We start from the raw sequence: 26,419 nt of genomic DNA on the forward strand, positions 1-26,419 counted from the left end.
CCAGCCAGTCTAGCCAAATCAGTTGAGTTTCATGTTCAGTTCAGAGATCTACCATCTCAAAACATGAGATGAAAGCCGGGCATGGTGGTGCACACGCCTTTAATCCCCAAACCTGGGAGGCAGAGTCCGGTGGATCTCTGTTAAGTTCGAGGCCAGCCTGGTTGACAACTGGAGTTCCAGGACAGCCAAGGCTGTTAACACAGAAAACCTGCCTCAAAAAAAAAAAAAAAAAACAACCAAACCAAAAATGAGATGGAGAGCAATAGAGTATCTACCTGATGTGGACCCTTCGCCTTCACCCCCCCCCCCAAACCCCCCCCCCCCCACAGTTAAGACAAAAAGATTCTACCAAATTGACATACCAACTCACACAAACAAAAAGATGTTAAATCAGGTTTAATTAGCATCTTCAAAGAGAAAACAAGCAAAACAGATGAGGTAACAGAGCCTGGAGAGCTCCCTGAATAAACACAAAGGAATAGGGGCAGGGCTCAGGAAGCAGGCTGACTACAAGGAGGCAGGATCCTATGAGAGTGGGCCCGGACCCAGGGGTGCTTCAGGATCTGGTCCAGGTCCAGTCGATCTGAGGGATGGTACCTAAGAAGCTTGGAGATCAAGTCTTGGGCCCCCACAGGCACTGAATGAGGAAACCTCAAATCCACCTAATGAGGCCGGGGAAGAAGAATGAGAATCTAGTTAATCTCTTTGCTTAGTTCTCTCCTTGTTCTGTCAGTCTCTTCAGGGTACCTGTGGTGATATTTTCTTTGTGCTTTAACAAATAAAGCTTGCCTGGAGATCAGAGGAAAAAGCCAGCCACTATATTAAACATAGAGGCCAGGCAGTGGTAGCACAAGCCTTGAATCCTAGCATTCGAGAGGCAGAGATTTATCTAGATCTCTCTGAGTTCAAGGCCATCCTGGCCTAATAAGACACTATCTCAAAAAAAAAAGCGCTAACCGTAACACAAATTACTAAACAGTCTTATTAATTAAAAAAAACCTGGAGCCAGGTATTGGGTTGAAAGCTGAAAGATCAGAGAGCAAGCCAGCCACGTCTTACCTCTAGGAACTCCTCAGCCCAAGAGCTCTATCACTTCCTGTCTGTCTGTACAGACCTCCAGACCTCTGCGGTTAACTAGTGATAGGATTAAAGGCATGTGTGCCACACTGCCTGGCCTCTATGTCTAATCTAGTGGCTGTTTCTGTCCTCTGATCCCCAGATAAGTTTTATTTGTTAGAGCACAAATAAAAATTACCACCACAGGTACCCTTCTGGCTATAGCATATATAGTCTTCTGTAAACACTCCAACCCTCAAAGGCCCAGGAGCTATCACTGTCTGCCTTCCTGATGTGGCCATCTCACCTTGACGATGCGTTTGTATGTCTCGCTGTGAGTGCTACTCTCGAAGGGTGGATTTCCCACCAGCAGCTCATAGCAGAGCACCCCAATACACCACAGATCCACCTTCTCATTATATGTTCTCCCTTCAATCATTTCTGGGGGCAAGTAGTCCAGAGTTCCGCACATTGTCTTTCTCCTAGAGCAGGACACAGAAGGGAGTGCTGTGTGTGCGTAGGCTCAGAATGAGGGAAATCCCGGCCCCGCCCCGTTCAGCTTCCAAGGAAATGGGAGACCCAGGGACATCCTAAAGAGCCCCATCCTGGGCAGGGTTTCAGAAATACAATTGTTAATATGGATCAAGATTCAGAGCGGCTGTGGGAGGTGGCTCCGTGGGTAAAGCATGTGCACTGAAAGCCCCAGGACCAGAGTTCTATCCCCAGAACCCACATAAAGCTGGGTGTGTGTCTATAGTCCCAGCGCTCTTAGAGTGTGATGGGAGGCAGAGGAGAATCCCTGGAAGCCTGCAGGCCAGTAGGCCAGCTAGCCTGACTATGAGCAGCAAACAAGAGACCTTGTCTCAAATAGGATGGAAGGTGAAGAGTCACACCTAAGGTTGTCTTCTGACATTCCCCCACACACATACACACACACAACACGGCACACATGTGCCTGCACTCACACATGTGAACACATGCATAGAATTTTTTTTTTTCTTTAAGATTCAGGGAAGGCAGATGGGTATAGTGGCGCACATCTCTAATCCTAGTGAAAGACCCCCACCAAAGGCCAAGACACAGTTCCCCCAGAAACCCAAAAGAGCTGAGGGAAGAGATAGCTTAAAAGTAAACAGAACAGAGTCTGTTCCCCCTTCCTGGAGAGGGTGAAGTCAGGTGTTTTCAAAAGAACAAAATCAGGATGTCTGGTGGTGACCGATTAACAACGAGATACCCCTCTCTGGAGATAACATGACCAGACCCTGGAGATGGGTTATAAAACTCCTGACAGGGCAAACAGATAAGCTAAAATAAGACAAAGTCCAGGCCTGGGAAAAACTGGACCAATCAAGGATGAACCCATACTAACCCCCTCCCCTCTAAGAAATTTTGTGGGTTTTGCCTATAAAAACTAACTTCCCCAAGAAAGAGTAACTCCTCCCTGCCTCTCTGCGCTGTGCGTTAACTTGTAAAGGAAATAAACCTTGCTTTTGCATTCTGGTATGCTCGTCCTCGGTGGTCTCTCTGGGGGGTCACGATCTGGGCACAACACTAGCACTTGGGAAGGTTTAGGGAGGAAAGAGTACTATGTGTGTGAGGCTAGAATGAGCTACAGGCCAGACAACATGAGAAACTGTTAATCAGAAGGCGGGGCTGTTCTTCTAAAGGACCCTAGATGGATTTCCCAGCACCCCCATGGCAGCTCACAACCATCTACAACTCCAGTTCCAGGGGATCTGATGCCTTCTGATCTCCACAGGCACCGGGTATGATAATCGGTGTACAAAACATACATGCAGGCAAAACACCCTAGTGTGGGATAATGCTCTTGTACACTGTAAAGATTTGTCACTCCCACTGGTTTAATAAAACGCTGATTGGCCAGCAGCCAGGCAGGAAGTGTAGGTGGGGTGACCAGACGAGGAGAAGGCTGGGAAGAGGAAAGGCAGAGATGGAGTCACCACCCAGAGGCAGAGGAATTAAGATGAGAATGCTGGACTGAAATAAGGTACCAAGCCAGGTGGCTAAACATAGATAAGAATTATGGGTTAATTTAAGCATAAGAGCTAGAGTTAGTTATAAGCCTGAGCAATAGGCCAAACAGTCTTATAATTAATATAAGCCTCTGCATGTTTATTTGGGTCTGAATGGCTATGGGACCAGATGGGACAGAAAATTTCATTTACAACACCCATGCACATAAGATTAAAAATGAAAAAAACCAAAACCCCAAACAAACCCTAAGAAGGCAAATACTGTAAGGGAAAATACACTAACTAACCCCATGCTTTCAAATGATTCAGTCAGGTAGAGTAAATCACACCGAGATAGGATGATTGCTCTAAGTTTGAGGCCAGCCTGGTCTACAGAGCGAGGAGGGAAGATTTGGAACATAATGATGGTACATCAAGAGGACCCAGGCAAATGTAGCTGATCAACACAGAAAAGTTCATTCCTGGAATGTTTACTAATTTTACACAGAGAAATCTTATGGGCAAAGGCAAATACTAATAAAAACCAGAAAAGCTCTGGTTGGGCCTTGTTTGTGTGTGTGTGCATGCCTACACATACACACACACACACACACACACACACACACACACACACACACACACACGACATTCAGTGTCTCTACTGCTCTCAGGTTTATTCCTTGAAGGCAAGGTTTCTCACTGAACCTAAACCAGCCATTTTTGCCAGGCTGGCTGCCAGCAAGCTTCCAGGATCTGCCTGTTTCCACCCCTCAATTTTGTGCTTACACAGGAAGTGCTCTTACTCACTGAGTCACCACTCCACCCAATTCTTTCAGTCTGCAAATGCATTTTAAAGGTATGCACTTGGAAAAGATGGTGTCCAAATACAAGCCCCTGTTTGAATCTGGGTCTTACATATGAGAAGAATTCACCCAGGTGAAAACTCCTCAATGGTTTAAGGGTCCCACCCCTATCCCATGTGGCCTACCTGAGAGAAGGGGTATGCACAGACCAACCAAAGTCCGCGATCTTCACCTCACCCCTGAACCCCAGGAGGAGATTCTCCGGCTTGATGTCCCTGTGAATCACCTTCTTCTCATGACAGTAGGTCAGGGCATCTGCCAACTCTTCTATTATCTGTGTAAACAAAAGCAATCTGGTGGGGGAAAGACTTTTACAGCCTCCCTGCGAGGTAGAATAGGCATTATGAATTTTTGTTTGTTTGTTTGTTTTGTTTTGTTTTGTTTTGTTTTGTTTTGTTTTTCAAGACAGGGTTTCTCTGTGTAGCTTTGAGCCTTTCCTGGAACTCACTTGGTAGTCTAGGCTGGCCTCAAACTTACAGAGATCCGCCTGGCTCTGCCTCCCAAGTGCTGGGATTAAAGGTGTGCGTCACCACCGCCGGCGGCATTATGAATTTTAAGACCACAATGGAAGCTCACTTCTTGAGGTAATTCCAATATTTTTTTTTTTAAGATTTATTTATTTATTATGTACACAGAAGAGGGTGCCAGATCTTATTACAGATGATTGTGAGCCACCATGTGGGTGCTGGGAATTGAACTCAGGACCTCTGGAGGAGCAGTCGGTGCTCTTAACCTCTGAGTCATCTCTCCAGCCCCCAATATTTCTTGGTGTGTATACGCATGCATATGTAGAACCCAAGGACAGTTTTCAGTGTGGCTCCTTATTGTCCACCCACCTTGTCTGTGGCTTTTAAGACAAGGTCTCACTGTATAGCCCAGGTTAGTCTTGAACTCATGAGCTCCGCATGTCTCTACTTCCTGAGTTTAGGATTAAGGAATGCACCCCCATGTCCTCTTGGTTCCCCAATATCTTTACTATAACACCATGGTTATAGCTTTGAATGGACACTAAAATGGACTGGTCTTCCCCGTGGACTTGGCAGAACAAGTAGCCAGATATAGAACCTGTGCTTAGCCAATCAGAACACTCCCCAAAGAGTCGGTCTCAAGGGAAGGCTATAGGAATCATTCATTTTGACTCAACTACTGCTGTTGGGATAATGGCTGCCTATAAATTTCTAGGTAACTTTTTTTTTTTTTTTTTTAAGATAGGGTTTCACTATGTAACCCTACTGGCCTAGAACTTGATATGAACCAGGCTGACCTTGAACTCCTGATCTTTCCGCCTCAGCCTTCCAAGTGCTGGAATTATAGGCCTGTAAAACTACATCCAGCTAGCCTTCCAATATATGTTTATGGTTCCATTTTCTGCATGACAGAGTTGGACCTTTTATATACTATTCTTATTACATTTATTTGTTTTTTGTGTGGTTATATGTATGTGAGTGCATGCACAGGTCCCAGGCTACCTTCTGGATTTGTTCTCTCTTTCTACCATGTGGGCCCCAGGAGGCCAAACTTACATGATCAGCCTAGGCAGCAAAGTATACATACCTATTGAGCCAGCTTTCCAACCTAAGTTAGAATCTGATGCTTGGTATAAAAGACTCCAGGTATGGTGCAGTGGCCAGCAGTCAGGTATCAGAGGCAAGAGGATCTCTGAGTTTGAGGCCAGTCTGGACTACATACAGCATTCCAGGTCAAGGCTACTGTCTTAGTTAGGGTTTCTATGGCTGCAATGAAACACCATGACCAAAGAGCAAGCTGGCAAGGAAAGGGTTTATTTGGCTTACACTTCAGCATTGCTGTTCATCACTGAAGGAAGTCAGGAAAGAAACTCAAAACAAGGCAGGATCCTGGAAGCAGCAGCTGATGCAGAGGCCATGGATGGGGTGCTGTTTACTGGCTTGCTTCCCATGGCTTGCTCAGCCTGCTTTCTTATAGAACCCAGGACCAGCAGCCCAGAGATGGCACCACCCACCATGGGCTGTGCCCTCCCCCATTGATCACTAAATGAGAAAATGCCTTACAGCCGCATCTCAAGGAGGCATTTCCTCAGCTGAGGCTCTTTCCTCTGATGACTCTAGCTGGCGTCAAGATGACACACAAAACTACCCAGTACAGCTAGTTGAGACCCTCTCTCAAAAAATAAAATAAAATCCAAACTATGAACACTAATATTCTAGAACTACTACCCAGGGCCATACACCAGAAACTGGACCACCAAGTCATATCTCAGCACCCCAGAAAAAAATTTTTTTAATGGAAACAGTCCAAAGCTGGGTGCGGTGGCAGATGCCTGTCTTCCTAGCAACTCAGGATGCTGCAAGTTCAAGCCAGCTTGGGCTATACAGGAGTTCCAAGTCATTCTCGGCTATATAGCAAGACCCTGCCTCAGGAAAAATATAGCACCCTGAGCCAGGCATAATGGCCTATGTCTATAATAATAGCGCACGTGAGGCTCTCCCTGGAGGATCACACATTTCAGATCAGCCTGGAGATTCTGGGAAAGCCAGGTTACAAGATTCCCCCATATGGTGGTATTTTATTTGTACTGAAAAAAAAAGGGGGTGGTGGTGATGGAATGAAGGCCAGCAAGATGGCTCAGTGGGTGAGAAAGCTTTGCTGTGAAAGCCTGGTGACCTGAGTTCCATCCCCGTCTCCCATGTAAAGGTGGAAAAAGAAAGCAGACTCTTCCCCTCCAAGCTGTCTTGTGGCTTCCACATATGCAGCACCATGGCATGTATACCCCCCTCCCACATCACACACACACACACACACACACACACACACACACACACACACACACATAGTGAATTAAGAAAAAGTGAGAAGGGGATATTGGCAGGCACAAACACTAACTCATCATCCCAGGCCAAGCCCCTGGCCCCGGAGCGGCCCTCACCGTGGCTGTACGCTGCTCATCCAATGTCTGGTTCCTCTGAAGCTCCTTATAGAGCTCGCCCCGCGGAGCATATTCCAGAATTAAGTACACCCGGCGAGCATCGTGGAAGTAGTTGTACAGGCGTAGGATATTCGGATGTCTGAGGGCGGAATGAAGCGTCAGGGCAGATGACATGGCGAGCAAAGGCACTTTACTAATGCCAACCTAAGTTCCACACCCAGAATCCATATGGTGGAGGGTGAGAACCAACTCCTGCAAGTTGTTCTCCACACTGTGACACACAGGGCCCACGTGCCACCTCTTTTATCTGGGTGGGGGTGGCACTTGCCTTTAATCCCAGCATTCGGGAGGCAGAAGCAGGTGGATCTCTGTGAATTTAAGGCCAGGCTGGTCAACAGATCGAGTTCCAGGACAGCCAGGGCAACACAGAGAAACCTGTCTTGAGAAACAAAACAAACAAACAAAATCAACTACTTGTGTCTCACTGTGTAACCCTGGTTGGTCTGGAACTCACTGTATACACCAGGCTGGCCTTAAGCTCAGTGATCTACCTGCTTCTGCCTCCCAGGTGCTGGGGATAAAGGAATGATTTTTAAAAAAAGATGTCACCTGAGGAGCAACAAACGGAGGTTTGACATCTGACCTGCACAAGTGTACACACACAAGACTGGTGTGTCCAACACTGGGAGAGAATGTTACATGGTCTAACTGGAATGAGCTACAGAGAAAAATCTTCAAAGTGAAAACAAAGTGCTTATTTGGGACTCGTGGAGAAGGCCAAGTTCAGGTCAGGCCAGCAAGAGGGAAGCAGGAGCTTGAAATTCCCACCTGGGAGTCCCACACAGACCATGCTTACTGTAGGTGCGCCTGGATCTCCACTTCCCTTCGAAGCTGGTGCTCCAATCCCTCCTTCTCTATCTGGGACTTGAAGAGGACCTTCAGGGCCACAATGAAATGGTTTTCCTTGAGCCGAGCCAGGTACACATTGCCAAATTTCCCCTTGCCCAGAGGACGCCCGATTTCAAAGTCATCGATGGTGAAAAGCCTCCTGGAGAGAAAGAAGAGATAACCACATCTCAGAGACTAGATGAACGCGCCTGGTCCGGGACTAGCCGACTTCGCCTGATCCCGGTTGGTTGATCTTTCTGACGACAACGGCATACCCAATAGGGTAGCGCCCTGAGGGTGTTCGGCCAGTAGGATGGTGGGGGCGGGACCAGAGGGTCTCTGGGAGCCTAAAGTCTCTGGGAAGGTAGGTTGGGTAGGAGAGTTAGGGACCCCCAACTCCTCCCCTTCCTCATTCACTCTGCTCACAGCCCCAGCACGGGGAGTTCCATGGGGGAAAGAGCATTCTGGATTCATTAGCCAAAGCTCCACTGGCCCAGCTTGCTCTTTACCCGAGTGGGTCTTCTTTCTTCTAGATACCATGGCAAGGCACTCACCTGGTTGAGGTGCTGGGCTCCATCTGGCCAGTGGCTAAAGGAAAGAGGAAGAAAAACTGCAATCCTTGTCTGTGGTGCGGGGGTGGAGGTAGGAGGGTCACAAGTTCAAAGTTATCCTCCACTACATAGCAGCTTTGAGGCCACTTGGGCTCCAAGAGACCCTGTCAGAGACTACGGGAAGGAGAGGTTAATATAAGAGAAGTGTGGGGGAGGGAGGGAGGAGTTGGCGGAAAGGACAAGGAAGGGAAAGAGGAAAAGAGGGAGGGGAAGGAGAAAGAGAAGGACCGCAGAAGGAGAGGAAAGCGGGGAGGAAGGGGAGATAGAACCTAAGAGGAAGGGCCGGAAAGGGAAGGCTGAAATCTTCAGTGTCCATGCACCCCACCTGATGGCGGACCCCAGTCCTTTCTTGTCCCTCCTCTCTCTAGTATCCTGTTTCTGTTTAAGACAGGGTTTCATGGTAGTCCAAACTGGCCTCTACCCGCGTCCATCCCCTGCCTCGGCCTCCCCCGTGTTGGGATGGCACACACCAGCTACCACCACCCTGGTTTTTGATCCCGGTTCCTATCCCTCTTACTTGTGGGCGAGGCTGTCCCCGAGGGCGGTCCCCGTCTCGGCTGAACTCTGGAGAAGAGGTGACCTCAAGCTGAAGTCCCGCTGGCTTCTTGGGTCCAGGGGCCCCTGGAAAGGAGTGGGCGAGCAACGCTCGGGCTGCGGCCTCTCCAATCGCCCAGAATGCCCCACCCCGCCCAGGACACGGGCGACGCACCTACAAGCAAAATCCGCTGGAATAGCGGCGCTCAGGCCGTTTGTAGAACGCGCCTGGTCCGGGACTAGCAGACTTCGCCTGATCCCGGTTGGTTGATCTTTCTGACGACAACCGCATACCCAATAGGGTAGCGCCCTGAGGGTGCTCGGCCAGTAGGATGGTGGGGGCGGGACCAGAGGGTCTCTGGGAGCCTAAAGTCTCTGGGAAGGTAGGTTCGGTAAGCGAGGTTTGCAGAGATCAGCAGGCAGGGCGGTGGGTGTGTCAGTGCACGTACAAATGAATGTCCATCAACTTCAGGGACCTCGCTGTTAGAAATACTAAATAGGTGTCTTTTCTATAAGTACTATAAAATTTGTGTTTATTAAGATAGGGAATTAAAACCTTAAAAAAAAAAGTGGTGGTGCACGCCTTTAATCCCATTGGGAGGCAGAGCCAGGGGGATCTCTGTGAGTTCGAGGCCAGCCTGGTCTAGAGAGCGAGTTCCAAGACAGGCACCACAACTACACAGAGAAACCCTGTCTCAAAAAACCAAAAAAACAAACAAACAAACAAAACAAAACAAAACAAAAAATCCCACCCATGTAAGGCGGTGATGGAGCACGCCTTTAATCCCAGTACTCGGGAGGTAAAGGCAGCCCGGGTTCGAGCAAGTCCCAGGACAACCAGGGTTACACAGAGAAACCCTATCTGGAAGAACAAAACAGATAAACAAAAATCCTGCCCACTCTGTACTTTTGTACAAGTGTTTTTGTAGTTTTGTTTCCACCACCACACTGAATATGTAGCTCTGAGTCCTGATGCTCATGTAGACCAGGCTGGCCTCGAATTCACACAGAGATCAGCCTGTCTCTGCCTCCCAAACCCTGGATTCAAAAGCGTGTGCTCCACTACACCTGGCCTATCCAAGTGTTTTAATTCTCCCTTCCTAGTAAAACTGTTGTTTACGCAAAGGCTCACTACTTTCTCTAGGAATGTGGTGACCTGGAACAATAACCCTTCACTTTCCTCTATTTCTTCTTTTCAGTCTAGCCAATTTGAGTAAGATTGCAAAGTCTAACCCCAGCCAATGGGGTGGGGGGGACCAAATACAATAACAACAAAAAACACCACCTGAGAATTAAGAAGCAATTACATTTCTTGTCTCCACATGTGTGGGATTTTCTAAGCCCACCCAATTAATCAAGAGTGTTGGAACCAGGTCCAGGAATGGAGCCGAATGAGAATCCTGAGTGCTTGTGAGAACACTCCAAGAAAACAAGTCTTGTGACCTCAGGAATTATTCTCGGCATGTGTTTTCGTGCCCCTCCCAGGTGTAGTGGATAGGAGTGAGTTTACTTCAAATTGAATTCATTCAGACCAGGAACAAGACAAATTTTGCAGCACATCAATTGAAAACACAGCAAGATTAGCCGAGAGGTGGTGGTGCACGCCTTTAATCCCAGCACTTGGGAGGCAGAGGCAAGTGGATCTCTGAGTTCAAGGCCAGCCTGGTCTACAGAGCGAGTTCCAGGTCAGCCATGTAAAAAGACTGTCTCAAAAAAATATAGCAAGATGATTTCTGATAGGCAGTGATAACTGCTGTGAACAGAGGAGAAAACCTCTCCAGAATTTACAAATACCTGTTGTAAAGGAAAGGAGGAAGGATGGTGTCTCCTGTGTGGTGCTGGGAATTGAACACAGGCTTGTGTTACTCTATAGATAAGAAACCCCTGGTTCTCCATTTATTTAGTTTTTTGAGTCAGGGTTTCTGTGTGTAGCTTTTGGTGCCTGTCCTGGAACTTGCTCTGTAGCCCAGGCTGGCCTCAAACTCACAGAGATCCACCTGGCTCTGCCTCCCAAATGCTATGATTAAAGGCATGCGCCACTGCTGCCCCACTCCATTTATTTATGTTTAAAAATCCTTTTTATTGGGCTGGAGAGATGGCTTAGAGGTTAAGAGCACTGACTGCTCTTCCAGAGGTCCTGAGTTCAATTCCCAGCACCCACATGGTGGCTCACAACCATCTGTAATGAGATTTGGAGCCCTCTTCTGTATACATAATAAATAAACCTTTAAAAAATTCTTTTTATTAATTTTACTTACATGTATTTTGCCTGCATGTATGTCTATGTGCCACATGGCTACACTATGCCCTTGGGGACCATAAGAGAGCATTGGATCACCTAGGAGGAGAGTTACAGATGTTGTGAGCTGCCACGTGCGTGCTGGGAATAGAACCTGGATCCTCTGGAAGAGCAGCCAGTACTTGTAAACACTGAGTCAATATTCGTGGGTGCGTGTGCGTGTGCTGCAGAACTGTGTGAACCGAGGCCTCATTCATGATAGTCAAACATTCTCACTGACACACATCTCCAATCCCTGTCCTCTTAATTTTAAGTAAGACAGATTGTCTTCCTTTTCTTTAAACATAGATCACCCATGTAAGTTACTTATGAGGCAGGCTAGACTGACAAGCAAGTATTAGCCAAGCCTCCTTTGTGGTGCAGGTCTGTAATCCCACCTATTGGAGAGGCTGAGGCAACAAGATAAGAAGGTCATGTGAGAGGGCTCAGTGGATACAAGTGCTTGCTGCCTGGTCACCTGAGTTAGATCACAGGAACCCACTTGTAGGAGGGGATGATCACTCCACAGAGATGTCTTCTGACCTCCACACACCACCTTGGCACATGTACCCACATGCAACACACACACACACAAATAATTTGTATTTAATGAGTTTAGATGTTTTGCCTGAATGTATGTTTGTGTACCACATGCATGCCTAGTACTGGAAGTGGCCAGAACAGGTGATCTGATCCTGTTGTGAGCTGCCACATTAGTGCTGATAATTAAATCGGGGGCCTCGGGAAGAGGAGACAGTGCTCATAACTATGGAACCATCTCTTCAGCCCCACGAAAGCAAGAAAGAAAGTTCAAGTCTAGCCTGGGCAACTCAGTAAGAACCTGTCTCAAAAGAGAGCTACGTCTGGGTGTAGCTCAGTGGTGCAGTGCCTGCCGAGCATGAGCATCATGGTAACTCCACAGCAACAAATGAATATATGAGACACAAAAAGGGCGAAGGCCTTTTACCTCTGAAACACCCACCTCACTCCAAGTAAACTGAGGAACTGATATCAAAGTGTCATAGATTTGTCAGGGAGATCTGAGAGACCTGTTTTTATTTTGGTCTACATTGGCTCCTTTGTGAAACAATTCCTGAGATAACACTGTAATGTAAACTAGGAGAAAGACACGGCTGAAGCTTTTCCTATATCAAAACAAAACAAAATCCCAAACCCCCATACTATGGGTCTTTTTCCTGAGTGAATTTTCATGGAAAATAAGGCTATAAAACTGGAGTCTGCTGCCGATGTTTGTCTTCAAATGACGAAGAATATTCTGCGACAGAAGCTTTTTTATTTCTCTCTCTCTCTTTTTTTCAGTCAAGACACTTGTGGAGTTTCTCTTTGGTATAAACAATCAGATGCTGAGGAATTTGTTTCCTGTGATAAAAGATTTACCTCAGAGGTTAAATTCAAGAAGTCTTTTCCTAGAAGGAGTTCTCGGAGGGTAACTGAGGTGTGTGTGGTTGTGAAAGGGCTTCCCTCATGTGACACACTGCTAGAGTTCCTCTCACTGTGCATTTTTTGATGCTGACTGAGGGATGAGCTGCGGCTGAAGGCCTTCCCACATTCACTGCACTTATACGGCTTCTCCCCAGTGTGTATAATGGCATGGCGAATGAGGTTTGTGCTCCAGCAGAAGGATTTCCCACACTCAATACATTCAAAAGGCTTTTCCCCACTATGAATTCGCTTGTGCCTCGTCAGGCCTGACATACGAGCAAAGGCCTTCCCACACTCCACACACTCATAGGGCCTCTCTCCAGTGTGGATGCTGAAATGACGAATAAGGTCTTTCCGATTGCTAAAGGCTTTCCCACACTCTTTGCACTCAAAGGGTTTTTCTCCAGTGTGGGCCCTTTTATGCAAGATGAAAGTGGAGCAGTGGGTGAAGGCTTTTCCACACTCACTGCACACAAAAGGCTTCTCCCCAGTGTGAATGCGCTGGTGCCTCTTGAGGTACGACCTGTGGTTGAAGGCTTTGCCACACTCGAGGCACTCAAAGGGCTTCTCCCCAGTGTGGATCACATAGTGGTGGATCAAGGCTGCACTCTCAAGGAAGACTTTCCCACACTCACTGCACTCATAGGGCTTCTTTCCAGTGTGCGTCTGCTGGTGCCACAGGAGGTAGGACCTGTGCTTAAAGACCTGTCCACACTCAAAGCACTCGTATGGATTCTCCCCACCATGAATGACACAGTGTCTAAGGAAACCTCCCCTATGTCGAAAGACTTGTCCGCATTCTGTACACACGAAAGACTTCTCTCCCGTATGCCTCCTGCCATGCAAGACAAAATTAGAGCGGTGTGTGAAGGACTTCCCACATTCACTGCACTTATAAGGCTTCTCCCCACTGTGGATCCGCTGGTGCTGGGTAAGGTATGACTTGCGGTTGAAGGCCTTTCCACATTCCAGGCACTCGTAGGGCCTCTCTCCAGTGTGGATCATCTGGTGCTGAAGGAGATGAGTGCTCTTTATGAAGGTCTTCCCACATTCTATACACTCATAAGGCTTCACTCCAGAGTGGATTTTCTCATGTCCAGCAAGGAGGTGTTTCTTATTAAATACCTTCCCACAGTCACTGCATTTGAAGACAGTTTCCTCTTCCTCCTGTGTGGGCGTTGGGCACAATTCCTCAGCTGTCCCTACACCATCTGGTATAGGACCCATTTTCCCAGGAAGTTTCTTCACCTGGGCCTCTGTCTCTTGTATGAAGAGTCTTTTCTGAACTTGTGATGGATCATTGCGGCCTTTGGTTTGCACCCACTGCAAGCCTCCTGGGGTTCTTGTTGTTGACTTTTCCTGGAATGAGATTCCCTCAGACAGTTTTGGCTTGTAAGTGGTAGATCCAATGGACTTGGTTTTTCCACTGTCACCTAAAACAAATTCAATGCACAACAGGGATTGTGAGTAATAACAACATAGGAAAAACAAAACCATGCTATTGAAAACACATGAGCATACCCTGCCCCCCCCCAAGAAGATAAAAATAGTTCCTCTCTGCCTACTATATTATCTCCAAAGCCCAGGTTAGCAATTTTTTTTTTTTTTTTTTTGGTCCTTGGATTCTAAATGCTGTGAAAGGGAGATGTCGAGGGAGAGACTGGGTCAGTGGCTAGAAGAAGGCCTTTCAGGGAGTTGTTTTCAAAATTACAGGCTGGATGTGGCTTGTCAGAGTGAGACTGACACCTTGAGGTAAAATTTCTCTAAGTGAAGCACCTAATACTGTCTCCATGGAAGACATGGAATATATGATGAGAAAGAAAACACCCACAGGGAGCTCAGCTTTTGTTCAGCATCATAGGAAATAACCTTCAAGTACCAGAGGTGTTCAGAATTCCTTTTCAAATTCATTATGCAGTCCTACCATTAAAACCGATAAGTGGTATTATGGATATTGTCAGTGGGAGGTCCTGGCGGGTACAGCCAAGGTGCCCCACTGCGGGTGAGAGACAGAGATGCCATGCAGACAGCACTCAGGGAAGAGTTTTATTTGGTGAGGGGGAAGAGAGAGGGGAGAGAGAGAAAGAGGGAAAGAGAGAGATAGGGAGAGAGAGGGGAGGGGTTCAAGAGGTGCACACCTCGTGGGAGGAAAGCAGAAGAAAGAGAGAGAGAGGAAGGGGAGGAGTTTTTCCTTAGAATGAGGCTTTTACATTCAGTATGCAGGGCGGTGCCAAAGGGGTGGAATTTCAAGGGGCAGGTCAGAATATTAAGAAGTGATTTTTCTTTTTTTGTTTTTGTTTTTCCAAATAGGTACTTCATTTCTGGCCGACAAGCAATTTACTCAGAAGGGATAACTCAGCAAAAGGCCTGGCTATACAAGAAAAGCAAATAAACTGGGTGGTGGTGGCACACGCCTTTAATCCTAACATTTGGGAGGCAGAGGCAAGCAGATCTCTGTGAGTCAAGGCCAGCCTGGTCTACAGTGTTGAGTTCCAGGAGAGTCAGGGGTACACAGAGAAACCCTGTTTTGGGAGGAAAAGGGGGTTGGGAAAGAAAAGCAGATTATATGATTAAAAGGTTTGGCTTGGAAAGCCAGACATAATGGTGGATTCCTTTAATCCCAGCACTCGGGAGGCACAGGCAGGTGGATCTCTGGGAGTCTGAGGCCAGCCTGGTCTACAGAGTGAGTTCCAGGACAGCCAGGGCTACATAATAGAGACCCTGTCTCAAAAACAAACAAACAAACAAACAAACAAACAAACAAACAAACAAAAACCCAAGAAGGTTTCATTTGTACTGGAGATACTGTTCATAGAGTAAAGATACTGCTGGCTGTACAATTCAGATGAGAAAACTATCTTTGGAAGAGGGAGGAGAAAACCAACTTCACAAAGTTGTTGTCTGGCCTTCACACATGTGCTACCCACCTCTAATAATAAATTTTAAAAATTAAAAAAAGAATTAACTCTAAATGCCAACTAACATATGGATGGTACCTAGCTTTAACAACTCCAAGGTAGAACATAGTGGGAACATAGTGGGAAGACATAGACTTTTAGTGTCTGAAGGACTCTCATGAACAAGATTGGAAAGGGTAGCAGATAGGACAGAGTTGTGGATGGAAATCAGCAGAATAAGAAAGGACACCTTTCCCCTCGGTGTCTGGAAGGAAATGGGAGGACAAGTTACTAGGTATGACTAATGTGAGATAAAGGCCATGCATACCCTGTTCCACATGGGCTGCACAGGTGCACTAGAACTCTCCAGGAGCCGAGTGGCAGTGGTGCACGCCTTTAATCCCAGCACTCGAGGAGACAGAGCCAGGCAGATCTCTGTGAGTTCAAGGCCAGCCTGGGATACAGAATGAGATCTAGGACAGGCACCAAAACTACACAGAGAAACCCTGTCTCAAAAAAGCAAAAAAAAAAAAAAAAAAAAAAAAAAGCAATAGGCAGATGACAGATGTGCGAGTCCCTGAACAGCTGTGTGACACAAAGCTCCCAGCTGTCCACACAAACAATGGAATGAGTGAGAAAAAGCTGCATACTGAACCACTGAATCTGGAGTTAATGCTAACTTAGTCATACTTATTGTCAGTCGTGGTTTGAATTGCAGTATCCCCCACAGGCATTTGAATACGTGGTCTCCAGTTGGTGGCACTGTTTAGGGAGGCTCAGGGGGTGTGACATTGCTGGAGGAAGCACATCACTCGGGGCAGGTTTTGAGGTTTCAAATGCCTTGCACCATTCCCAGTGTGTTCATTGCTTCCTGATTGTGACTCAAGATACGAGCTTCTCTAGGTGCCAGTTCTGCTGCTTGCCATCTCACTTCCCTGCCACGATGGACTCTTATCCCTCATGAACCTTAGCCAAATAAACGCTTCCTTTTATAAGTTGCCCTGGTCATAGTGTTTTATCATAGCAGTAGAAAAGTAAGGAATACGCTTCAAACCACAAGTGATCGTTAGCTTCCCAAGAGCCACAGAGCTTGTGATGAGGAAGCCAGGTTGTGGCTCAAGCAGGCAGAGGGGGTCCCGAGACAGTAGTTTCTGAGGAGCAGTGACAAATGGGACAGGGTGGGAGAATCAAAAGAGCCACAGATCGCAGGGTTCCATGGCTTCAGATCCTGAAGTGATACACTGAGAAGCATCCCAGCAGGCTGGAGAGATGGCTGAGAGGTTAAGAGCACTGGCTGCTCTTCCAGAGGTCCTGAGTTCAATTCCCAGCAACCGCATGGTGGCTCACAACCATCTATAATGAGATCTGGTGCCCTCTTCTGGCCTGCAGGCATTTATGCAAGCAGAGAATACTATATACATAATAAATAAATCTTTATTTATTTACTTATTTATTTATTTTTATTTTTTGGTTTTTCGAGACAGGGTTTCTCTGTGTAGCTTGGCGCCTGTCCTGAAACTCACTCTGTAGCCCAGGCTGGCCTCAAACTCACAGAGATCCGCCTGGCTCTGCCTCCCGAGTGCTGGAGTTAAAGGCGTGCGCCACCACCGCCCACTGCCCAGCTAATAAATAAATCTTAAAAAAAATGAACACTTGGTCTTTCAAAGGATCTGAGTTGAGTTCTCAACACTCCCATCATGCAGCTCATAACAACAGCCTGTAACTTCAGTTACAGGGAATTGGTGCCCTCTTCTGGCCTTTGAGGGCACCTTCACTCCTGTGGCAAATACTCACAGACACATAAATAAAAAGAAGCTTCCCAGGAGACCCCTGGTCCAGACCTCCAGGCCCTTCCACTGGACTTTTACCTGAGCAGGTACTTTCGGAGAGGGACTCTGCCACTGCCCACGGTTCCTGCCCTTGCTCCAGCTGGCACAGCAGCTCCAGTCTGGGAACAGGATACCCTTCAGGGAGAACAAAAAAGCATACGGAGATTTTGGTGAAACAAGATAAAGACCCTCCATCTTAACCGGATTTGGTCTGGATCTTGGATGAAGCTGCTCCCATCTACACAAAAAAAAGGTGAAACATAACTTAGAAGCTAGAAATTTGCTATCCCATACTAAACAGTCCATCAGAAACTAATACTTGGCTGGCAAGATCACTCAGTAAGTAAAGGCACCTGCTGGAAAAACCGAGAACTTGAGTTTGATCCCTGGGACTCACAAGGTGGAAGGAAGAGAACCAACTCCCACCATTTGCTCTCTGATCTTCACACACTGTAGCATGCATGTACATGTGTGCACACAAAATTTTTAAAATGTAATACAGTTTTTGTTTTTTCTTTTTTTCTTTCTTTTTTCTTTTCTTTCTTTTTTTTTCCTTTCCTTTCTTTCTTTTTTTTTTTTTTTTTTTTTTTGACACAAGGTTTCTCTGTGTAACAGCCTGGCTGTCCTGGAACTCACTTTGTTGACCAGGCTGGCCTTGAACTCACAGAGATCCACCTGCCTCTGCCTTCCAAGTGCTGGGATTAAAGGCATGTGCCACCATGGCAGGCTTGTTTTGTTTTTCTCAAGACAGAGTCTCACTATGTAGCTCTGGCTATCCTGGAATTCACTATGTGGACCAGGCTAGGCTCGAACTCACATAGATCTGTAACATGAATTCTAATTGGTCTTATTCATAAAAAACCAAAGCCAGATATTGGGATAAATGCTGAAAGATCAGAGGAAACAAGTCACTTCTCATCTTGCCAACTCCTCACCGAAAGGGGAAGATCCTGTATCCACAAATCCTCAGACTGAATGCCCATGAGTCCTCAGCCAAAAATACTGAGCTCCTGTCTCTCCCGCCTTATATGCCTTTCTCTGCCCAGCCATATCACTTCCTGTCCTAACCTTCTTAGTGCTGGGATTAAAGGCATATGACTCCCAAATACTGGGATTGAAGGTGTGAGCCATCACCGCCTGGCTCTGTTTCTCTTTTAGACTGGATTAATCTCTTGTAGTCTAGGATGGCCTTGAACTCACAGAGATCCAGATAGATCTCTGCCTCCCAAGAGCTAGGATTAAAGGTGTGTGCCACCACTGCCTGGTCTCCATGTTTAATCTAGTGGCTGGCTCTGTCCTCTGATCTTCAGGCAAATTTTATTTATTAGAATACAAACAAATTATCACCACATTTCCCCTTTTTTTGTCTAAAATAAAAGGTTATAACTAATATAAGAAAAACTATATATAATAAGTACAATAATTACATACAATATATACAGTCAAGAATTACATTAACAATGACCAGTTCACTAACATTTGACAAATTCAGAGAAAATATTCCATTATTTATCCCATTTTGGTGAATCCAAAGTGTTGTACCTAATTCACTTTCTATCCTAACTTGTATTACCAACCAAAAACTATCTTTTGATGACTTTCAAACTTATACATTTTACACCTCTTTAGTGAGTTTCTTTTCTAAATTTGTTAACAAGGAAAACTATAACTACCTAGTCTTCAACTCCATCAAAGACTCAAGAAGGAAATAATATTAACTGAGTAAGCAGGAAGTGCAAAAAAGTGACTTCCAAAAAATGTGAGAAACGACAGAAACAGCTGGCTGCTTGAACAGTCACCCAAAGTTCCTCTGCAACACTGGGGCTTCTATCTTCAGCCTACAGGCCTAGAATATCTGACAGAATTATCTGTGAAGGATTTTCTGAAGGGCTGTCCCACCTTGTCTTGGCAAAGTTTGAGGGAAGCCTGTCTACGTAAGAAAAATCTGCCTCAAAAACCAGAACAAACAAACAAACAAACAAAACAAATAAGTTATCTGTATTAGTCTGTTTTTTTCTGCTGTAACGAAAAGGATAATACAGTGAACAATATAGTAAGATAACAGGCTTAACTCACTCTTGAAAACTGAGAGTCTACCTCAATAATCCCACTGGTTTGCTCCCGTGGTTGAGGAAAAGCAGGAGCAGATGGATGGTGAGGCAGGTATGACATAGCAAGACAGGAACAGTCATACCCTTTATAACTGCCCACTCTCACAGGATCTAGCTGGGCTCCCACAAGAACAACAGTAGGTTGTTATTAACCACTACTGTGATGGTTAGCTTTGTCAACTCAACACTATGTACAATTACCTAGGAACAGAATCTCATGAGGTATTATATACACTGGGTTTGCCTATGAGCATGCTTGTCAGAGGATTGTCTTAATTAAGTTAACTGATGTGGAAAGACTCAGCTCAGTGTGGGGGAATCATTCCCTAGGCAGCAGTCCTGAATTGTAATGAGCTACATCCCCATTCTTTTTTTTTTTTTTTTCTGAGACAGGGTTTCTCTGTGTTGTTTTGATGCCTGTCTTGGATCTCACTCTGTAGACCAGGCTGGCCTCGAACTCACAGAGATCCACCTGGCTCTGCCTCCCGAGTGCTGGGATTAAAGGTGCACTACCACCACCCAGCAACATCCCCATTCTTAAAGTTCCCACTATCTCAACAACCTCGTGTAGAAGAACAATCCTGCCCTCACAAAAGCCTGGCACACAAAACCAGTATGCATCTTCGCTGATGGAAGTTTTTAGTTAGATGCAATGCAAAGTTTTGAGATGTGCATGGTGGTGTATATATATGCCTGTAACCCCAGCACCTGTAAGGCTGAAGCAGGAAAATCACTACAATTATGAGGGTAGGCTAGCCGGGACTATCACTATAGATAGTTTCACCTCAAAAAATGGAGATGGGGGGAAAACTGAACAAAGTTTTATAGTGTTCTTCCTATAAGCCAAAGACTCAATATGGATTCTATTTCAGAATTTTCTCACAGCATCATAACCATTATCAAGACCATTTTATACATGGACAAGCCAAGGCTCAGGTTTCATCATAGGGGGTTGTGAGGGAGAATGGCTAAGACAGAATCCTAGACCCAGCCATCTCTTTTCTACCTGCTGTTTACCCATGAGTGCAGGCACAACTGGGATGCTAATCATGAGGATCTTAGTAATGGCAATGGTACCTGGGACCCAAATGGCTGACACACATGGAGACTGTAGTGCAACGCTGTTCTGAACCCTCTCCTGTAACGAGTTATTTACACTGACAAGAGCCATGGAAACGGATATTCAGTATGTTCACATCTAAACAGATGATGCTGGGGACACGGGGGAGTTGGATAACAGGTCCAGGGTGACACAGTTTTAAGGAGCAAAGCTGGGGGCTGGAGATAGCTCAGTGGTTAAAAGCACTCGCTGCTGTTGCAGAGGACCTCGGTTTAGTTCCCAGCACACACATGGCAGCTCACAGCTGCCTGTAACTCCAGTTTCAGGGGATCCAACATCCTCTTCTGGCCTCCATGGGCATTGCTTGCATGTGGTGCACATATTGACAAGGAGGTATATACACATGTACAAAAATTTTAAAAATAGGGCTGGAGAGATGGCTCAGAGGTTAAGAGCACTGACTGCTCTTCCAGAGGTCCTGAGTTCAATTCCCAGTAACCACATGGTGGCTCACAACCAGCTGTAATGAGATCTGGTGCCCTCTTCTGGCCTGCAGTCATACATGCTGTATACATACTAAATAAATAAATCTTTAAAAAAAAATTTTAAAAATAATTGAAAGGTGAAAAAACCAAGGAGCAATGCTGGGACTGGACACCAGAGACCTGGCTGCAGACTCTGGACTCCCAAGTACCATAAAATGGAGAGAGCCACAGACACCCCAGAGGGCTCAACAACAGAGATAGGGTAGTAGGTGGTGATGAGGCAGGGCCTTAGACAGGCAGATAAATTATCTTCGGGTAGCAGAGGTCAGAGAGGGACACACTTGGTGATCACACTGCAACACTTCACTTTAATTTTAAGAAAACTGTACATTTAAGTCAGGTGGTGGTGGCACACGCCTTTAATCCCAGCACTAAGGAGGCAGAGGCGGGTGGATCTCTGAGTTTGAGGCCAGCCTGGTGTACAGAATGAATTCCAGGACAGACAGGGGATACACAGAGAAACCCTTTCTCAAAAAAAAAAAAAAAAAAAAAAAGTTTTTGTATCTGTTGAGGGTGGCATGTCATGATGTGTGCATGAATGGCAATAAGAAGACAAATTGTGGGGCTCAGTCCACCATGTGGGTGGGATCTGAGAATCAAACTCAGGTCATCAGGCTCAGTGGCAAGCACCTTTACCACTGAGCCACATCACAGGTCAGAATATTTAATGGTCGGGAAAGATCTTGTGAGAAGGTGCCAACTACGCTGAGAAATAGTAGCCACGTGAAATGCCACATCATGCTAAGAACTCCCCGAACAAAGGAAAATGCCTAGTGTGCTACCTTGATGGTGAGCAGGGAACCCAGAAAGACTGCCACAGGGTGAGTCTCAGGCTGAAGTGAACATGTGAAAGGAGACCATAAGGGTCTTATTTATTTGTTTGTTTGTTTATTAATATTTACTGTGTTGTTTATGTGTGTATCTGTCACTTCTCTTTTGTTGTCATAAAATACCATGACCACGGCAACTTATAAAAGGAAGAGTTCATTTCAATGGGGTAAGAGTTCACAGTAGTAGAGAGACGTGGCAGCAGGCAGGCATGGTAGTAGGAGCAGGGAGCTGAAAAATCCTATCACTAACTACAAGCATGAAGCAGAGTGAACCGGAAGGAGGGTAAGGCCTTAAACTCTCAGAGCCCAACCTCAGTGATGCGCTTCCTCCTGCAAGGCTGCACTTTCCCATAACCTCTCCAAACAGCACCACCAACCAAGGCCAACTTCAATGCCTGAGTCTATGGGGTCGATTCTCACTTAAACCACAGTGTGCGTGTGTGCGTGAGTGTATGCACGTAATTCCAAAAGGACTGCCTGTGAGTTTGAGGTCACAGTGTGATTCCAGGTCAGCCCGAGCTGCAGAGTGAGAAGATCCTGTTTTTACAAAGCTGGGGTAGAGTAGGGTGTAGGGTAGGGAGGGGGTCTTGCGAGATGGCTAAGTGGGTAACGTTGCTTGTCACCAAGGCCGGCAACTTGAGTCTGAGTCCTAGGACCCTTATGCTGGGAGGAAGGCACTAGTTTCTGCAAGCTGCCCTTTGACTCCCACACACAACATGTGTGCACCTGTTAACACATGTGTACATATGTATACAAAATGAATAAAATATATTTTAAAGTTATTTCTTAAAGTAGAGTAGAAAGCCTTACCCAGAGAGACCAGGAACCCAGAGATTTCCAGCATCACCTCCTGGTATAGAGTCTTTTGAGCAGGGTCCAGCTGCCCCCACTCCTCCTGGGTGAAAGCCACAGCCACATCTTCAAAGGTCAGAGACATCTTGCAAAGTCAAACAGAGGCATCAGTGTTAGCCTTGGGGTTCGATGAGGAGTTGGCCCATGCCTCACGGAAAAAGACTAAGAGGGACAAAGGCCCAAACCACACAGGGCATCTTCACGCCCATGTTCCATTGTGGGTTTTGGGGGTTAGGGAGAAAATGCCTGGAGAACACAGAGGTGTAAGGAGAGAAGGATCCTGTGTTAAGAGTCATCAGAGCCTGGCAGCTCACACCTATAACCTCAGAACTTCAAGGCTGAAGGTAGGAAGATTGCTATTATTTCTATTATTGAGCTGCACAGCAAGCTCAAGGCCAGTCTGGGCTACATGAGACTCTGTCTCAAAACAAAAAAGAAAAGAACTGAGCTGGCAAGATGGCTCAGTGGGCTAGGGCACTTGCTAAGTTTGCTCACCTGAGTTCGAAACCTGGGACTCATATGGTAGAAAGAGAACTGACTTCCTGAAGTCCTCTGACCTCTGCACTCAGGCTGTGACATGTATGCACACACACGCCCCATAAATAAGAAAAGTAAAAAAACAAAAAATATACCATAAATAAATAAATACACGTGAAAAAGATCACTACCCCAAACAAAGTCAGAAGGACAGACAACAAAAACATGTGGACTATGAGATGTGGACAGTAGGATTCTAGAAAATCAGAAGAATGAAGACATGAAGGTGATACCGAAACAGGTACAAGCAGAGCCTCTCCATGATGTTTCACAACAACAGTTCTCTAGGGCTGCCAGGGTGGCTCAATGGGTAAAAGCACCTGCTGTCATGTTGTTCGAATCTAGATGGTCTTTTAATTAAAAAAAAAAAAAAAAACCAGAGCCAGATATCAGGGTGAAAGCTGAAAGATTAGAGAAGCAGAGGAGGCAATCACTAGTTCTCATCTCTACGAAATCCTCAGCCTAAAGAGAGTGAGTTCCTGTTTCCTTGTGCCTTATATACCTTTCTCTGCCCTGCCATAGTACTTCTTGGGATTAACGGCATGTGTGCTTCCCAAGCAAAGACAAGAGATCTCAAGTGCTGGGATTATAGGTGTATGCCACCACAGCCTGGCTCTGTGTCTGATCTAATGGCTGGCTCTGTCCTCTGATCCTCAGGCAAGTTTATTAGGGTACACAGTATATCACATGTCAAGCCTGATGATCTAAATTCCATCCCTGAAACCGACATGGTAGAAAGTGAGACACAACTCCCTTAAGGTATCCTCTGATCTCCTTACCCATGCACACACATGAACGCATACACACTGAATAAATGTACAAACAAAACAAAAACAGTTCTATCCAACAATAGGAATTTTTTTTTAATTGACTTATTTTTATGTGCACAGATGTTTTTGCCTGCACTGATGTCTGTCTGTCTGTCTGTATGAGGGTGCCAGATCCTCCAGAACTGGAGTTACAGACTGTTGTGAGCTTCCAGGTGGGTGCTGGGAATTAAACCCAGGTCCCCTAGAAGAACAGCTGGTGCTCTTAACCACTGAGCCATCTCTTCAGCCCCCAACGATAGGAATTTTTAAAAGAGAAATTCTCCAATGCTCATTGTGAAAACTGTCTTAATTTCCCATGGCCTTTGAGGTCACCATCATCAGATGATGATGTGAGTGACTCCAGTGACAGTGAGTGACCTGAGGCTAAAGGAGCTTTTACCAGCTTACCTGGAGCCACTCAGTACTACCAAAGGCAGGGACTGCACACTGGCTTACGGTTGTTGTAACAGTAATTCTGACACTCTATTAACAGCAAAGAGAATCTAAAGTGACAAGCTCATTCAAAAAAGGAGTTGCAGAGCTGGAGAGCTGGCTTAGTGGCTAAGAACAGTGGACCTGAGTTTGGCTCCCAGCAACCACATCAGTATCTCCAGCTCCAAGCAATGTATGGCCTAATCTGGCCTTTTCAGGCACTTGTACTCATGTGCACATACCCTTATGCTAACATATGCTATCATTTAAGAGAGGTTGTTTTTTTTTTTAATTTCTTAAAAAAAAAAATTAGTGACTTTGTGTAGCGTTTCCACTCCTTTTTGCTGGCAAACCCATTTAATCACTTCTGAAAAATACCCTTTTGACATGTCTAGACAAAGCACGTCTTATAGCTGGCTTCACAACTGATGTGCTTGAGTTGGTTGCGGTGGCTCACACCCATAATCCCAGCATTAGGGGAGCTGATACAGAATTTCAAATTTGAAGCCAGCCTGGGCTACGCAGTAAGACCTTGTCTCAATACAAGAACAATAAGAGAGTTATTACCATCTACTGGAGACAAGTCCCTGACCAGCTTCCCCAGTAGCCTAGACCTTTCTTAGGCTTCTTAGATTCCCAGGGAAATTCCACAATGAGACGTCTACATTTTTCCTTGCAGGATTCTGACAGCCCTGCCCCTGTTGTTAGGACACTTCAAAAACTGGGAACACAGTGGTCAAGGATAAATAAAACCAGCTGTGGCTTTCAGAATCAAGTCCCTTCACTGGGTATAGACGAATGGAAGCTGAAAATACTTGGAGAAGACTACACTATTTTGCTCTTCATTTCTCCATCATGGCAACCTTATAGGTACTGCTGGGCCTTCTTAAAGGGCCAATATACCTGTATTCCTCCCAGTACGTCTCCCTGCCCGGAATGCCCTGATCTTGACTTTCTTAAACCAGTGCTGTTGCACAGAGGCCTAGGCAGTCTCGGTGGATCCTTGCACGCACAGTAGGAGTTATTAGTATGACTGGATCCCTTAGGGGAAGCATGATTTACTCTTGCAACAGCTTACCCATGACAATGTAAAAAAACACACTTCTCACCTCAAAGCAGGGAAGGAGTTTATTCTGAACCCAAATATGGGCGACCACGGCCCTGGAACTCCCATTTAGGTTAAACCAAATGCCATGTTCCAAAAGTTTTAAGATACAGAGCAAAGGGCATAAAGAGACTTTTCAAATACACTCACGAATACATCAGGCAGGTAGGTTTGAGCTCCGTGGAGAAACCTCTGCTATAGGCCTGCGATGCTATCCGAAGACTTTTTTTTTTTTTTTAAGCTTTCTGGTTTGTAGAAGCTAGAGGCTTGCTAAGTTAACACATCCAAAACATCTCGTCTATGTTTCACAAAGATGTTAGGTCAGTCACTGAGGTGGGTAAGGAATAGTTACTAAGGTGGCTAAAGACAGCCCAAGACAATTCGTAAACAGGCTCTTGACCTGCCACATTCCAATCCCGCCACCGTCACTGGTGTATCAATCCGCTGTCTGGTGCAGCTCCCTTCCGGAAACTCCAGTTCAAACCGGGCATCTTTCGGGAGCATCCAGGACCGCTGACGAATTAAGTTCCCCGCCCCTCGCCCCCCCCCCCCCCCCAGTATCCAAAAGAATGACAACGGCAGAGCTCCATCCAAGGAGGGGCTGTCTCGGTTCCCTGAGCAGAGATTTAAAGCTCACAGGCCACTCACCTGCGTGTGGTCCTTCCCGGCCGCCATAGTCGGACTTTTCGGGGGAAACCGAGGGCCTTGCAGACCTCGGCCGAATCTCCCCAAGAGCGTCCGGCCTTGGCCGGGTAACCACGGAAACCGGCTGTACTCAGGACCGCGGGATCTTCCGTGGAAATGACAAACCTGCCCCCAACCGTTGCCCTTGGGGGCTGCAGGCTGAAGGACGAGGGCTGA

The 26,419-nt window shown here is 46.2% G+C and overlaps 2 protein-coding genes across 2 annotated transcripts; both read right to left on the bottom strand.

Annotated features, from left to right (window-relative positions):
• Window positions 1-381: 381 nt before the first annotated feature.
• On the bottom strand, window positions 382-9,124 carry Aurkc (aurora kinase C). The gene is made up of 8 exons (XM_059281594.1): window positions 9,006-9,124; window positions 8,814-8,917; window positions 8,240-8,273; window positions 7,654-7,845; window positions 6,798-6,936; window positions 4,018-4,166; window positions 1,364-1,538; window positions 382-662 (listed from the first exon to the last, which is right to left on the bottom strand). The coding sequence occupies exons 3-8, from the start codon at window positions 8,260-8,262 to the stop codon at window positions 492-494; spliced, it is 849 nt and encodes a 282-aa protein (XP_059137577.1). The 5' UTR covers window positions 8,263-8,273; window positions 8,814-8,917; window positions 9,006-9,124; the 3' UTR covers window positions 382-491.
• Window positions 9,125-12,130: 3,006 nt separating this feature from the next.
• LOC131926220 (zinc finger protein 264-like) lies at window positions 12,131-26,413 on the bottom strand. The gene is made up of 4 exons (XM_059281533.1): window positions 26,207-26,413; window positions 22,634-22,760; window positions 17,317-17,412; window positions 12,131-13,984 (listed from the first exon to the last, which is right to left on the bottom strand). Exons 1-4 carry the CDS (start codon window positions 26,231-26,233, stop codon window positions 12,429-12,431), a joined length of 1,806 nt encoding a protein of 601 aa, XP_059137516.1. The 5' UTR covers window positions 26,234-26,413; the 3' UTR covers window positions 12,131-12,428.
• Window positions 26,414-26,419: the final 6 nt, after the last annotated feature.

This window comes from Peromyscus eremicus, chromosome 1 (genome assembly GCF_949786415.1).
Source record: "Peromyscus eremicus chromosome 1, PerEre_H2_v1, whole genome shotgun sequence".
NCBI classification, from domain to species: Eukaryota; Metazoa; Chordata; class Mammalia; order Rodentia; family Cricetidae; genus Peromyscus; species Peromyscus eremicus.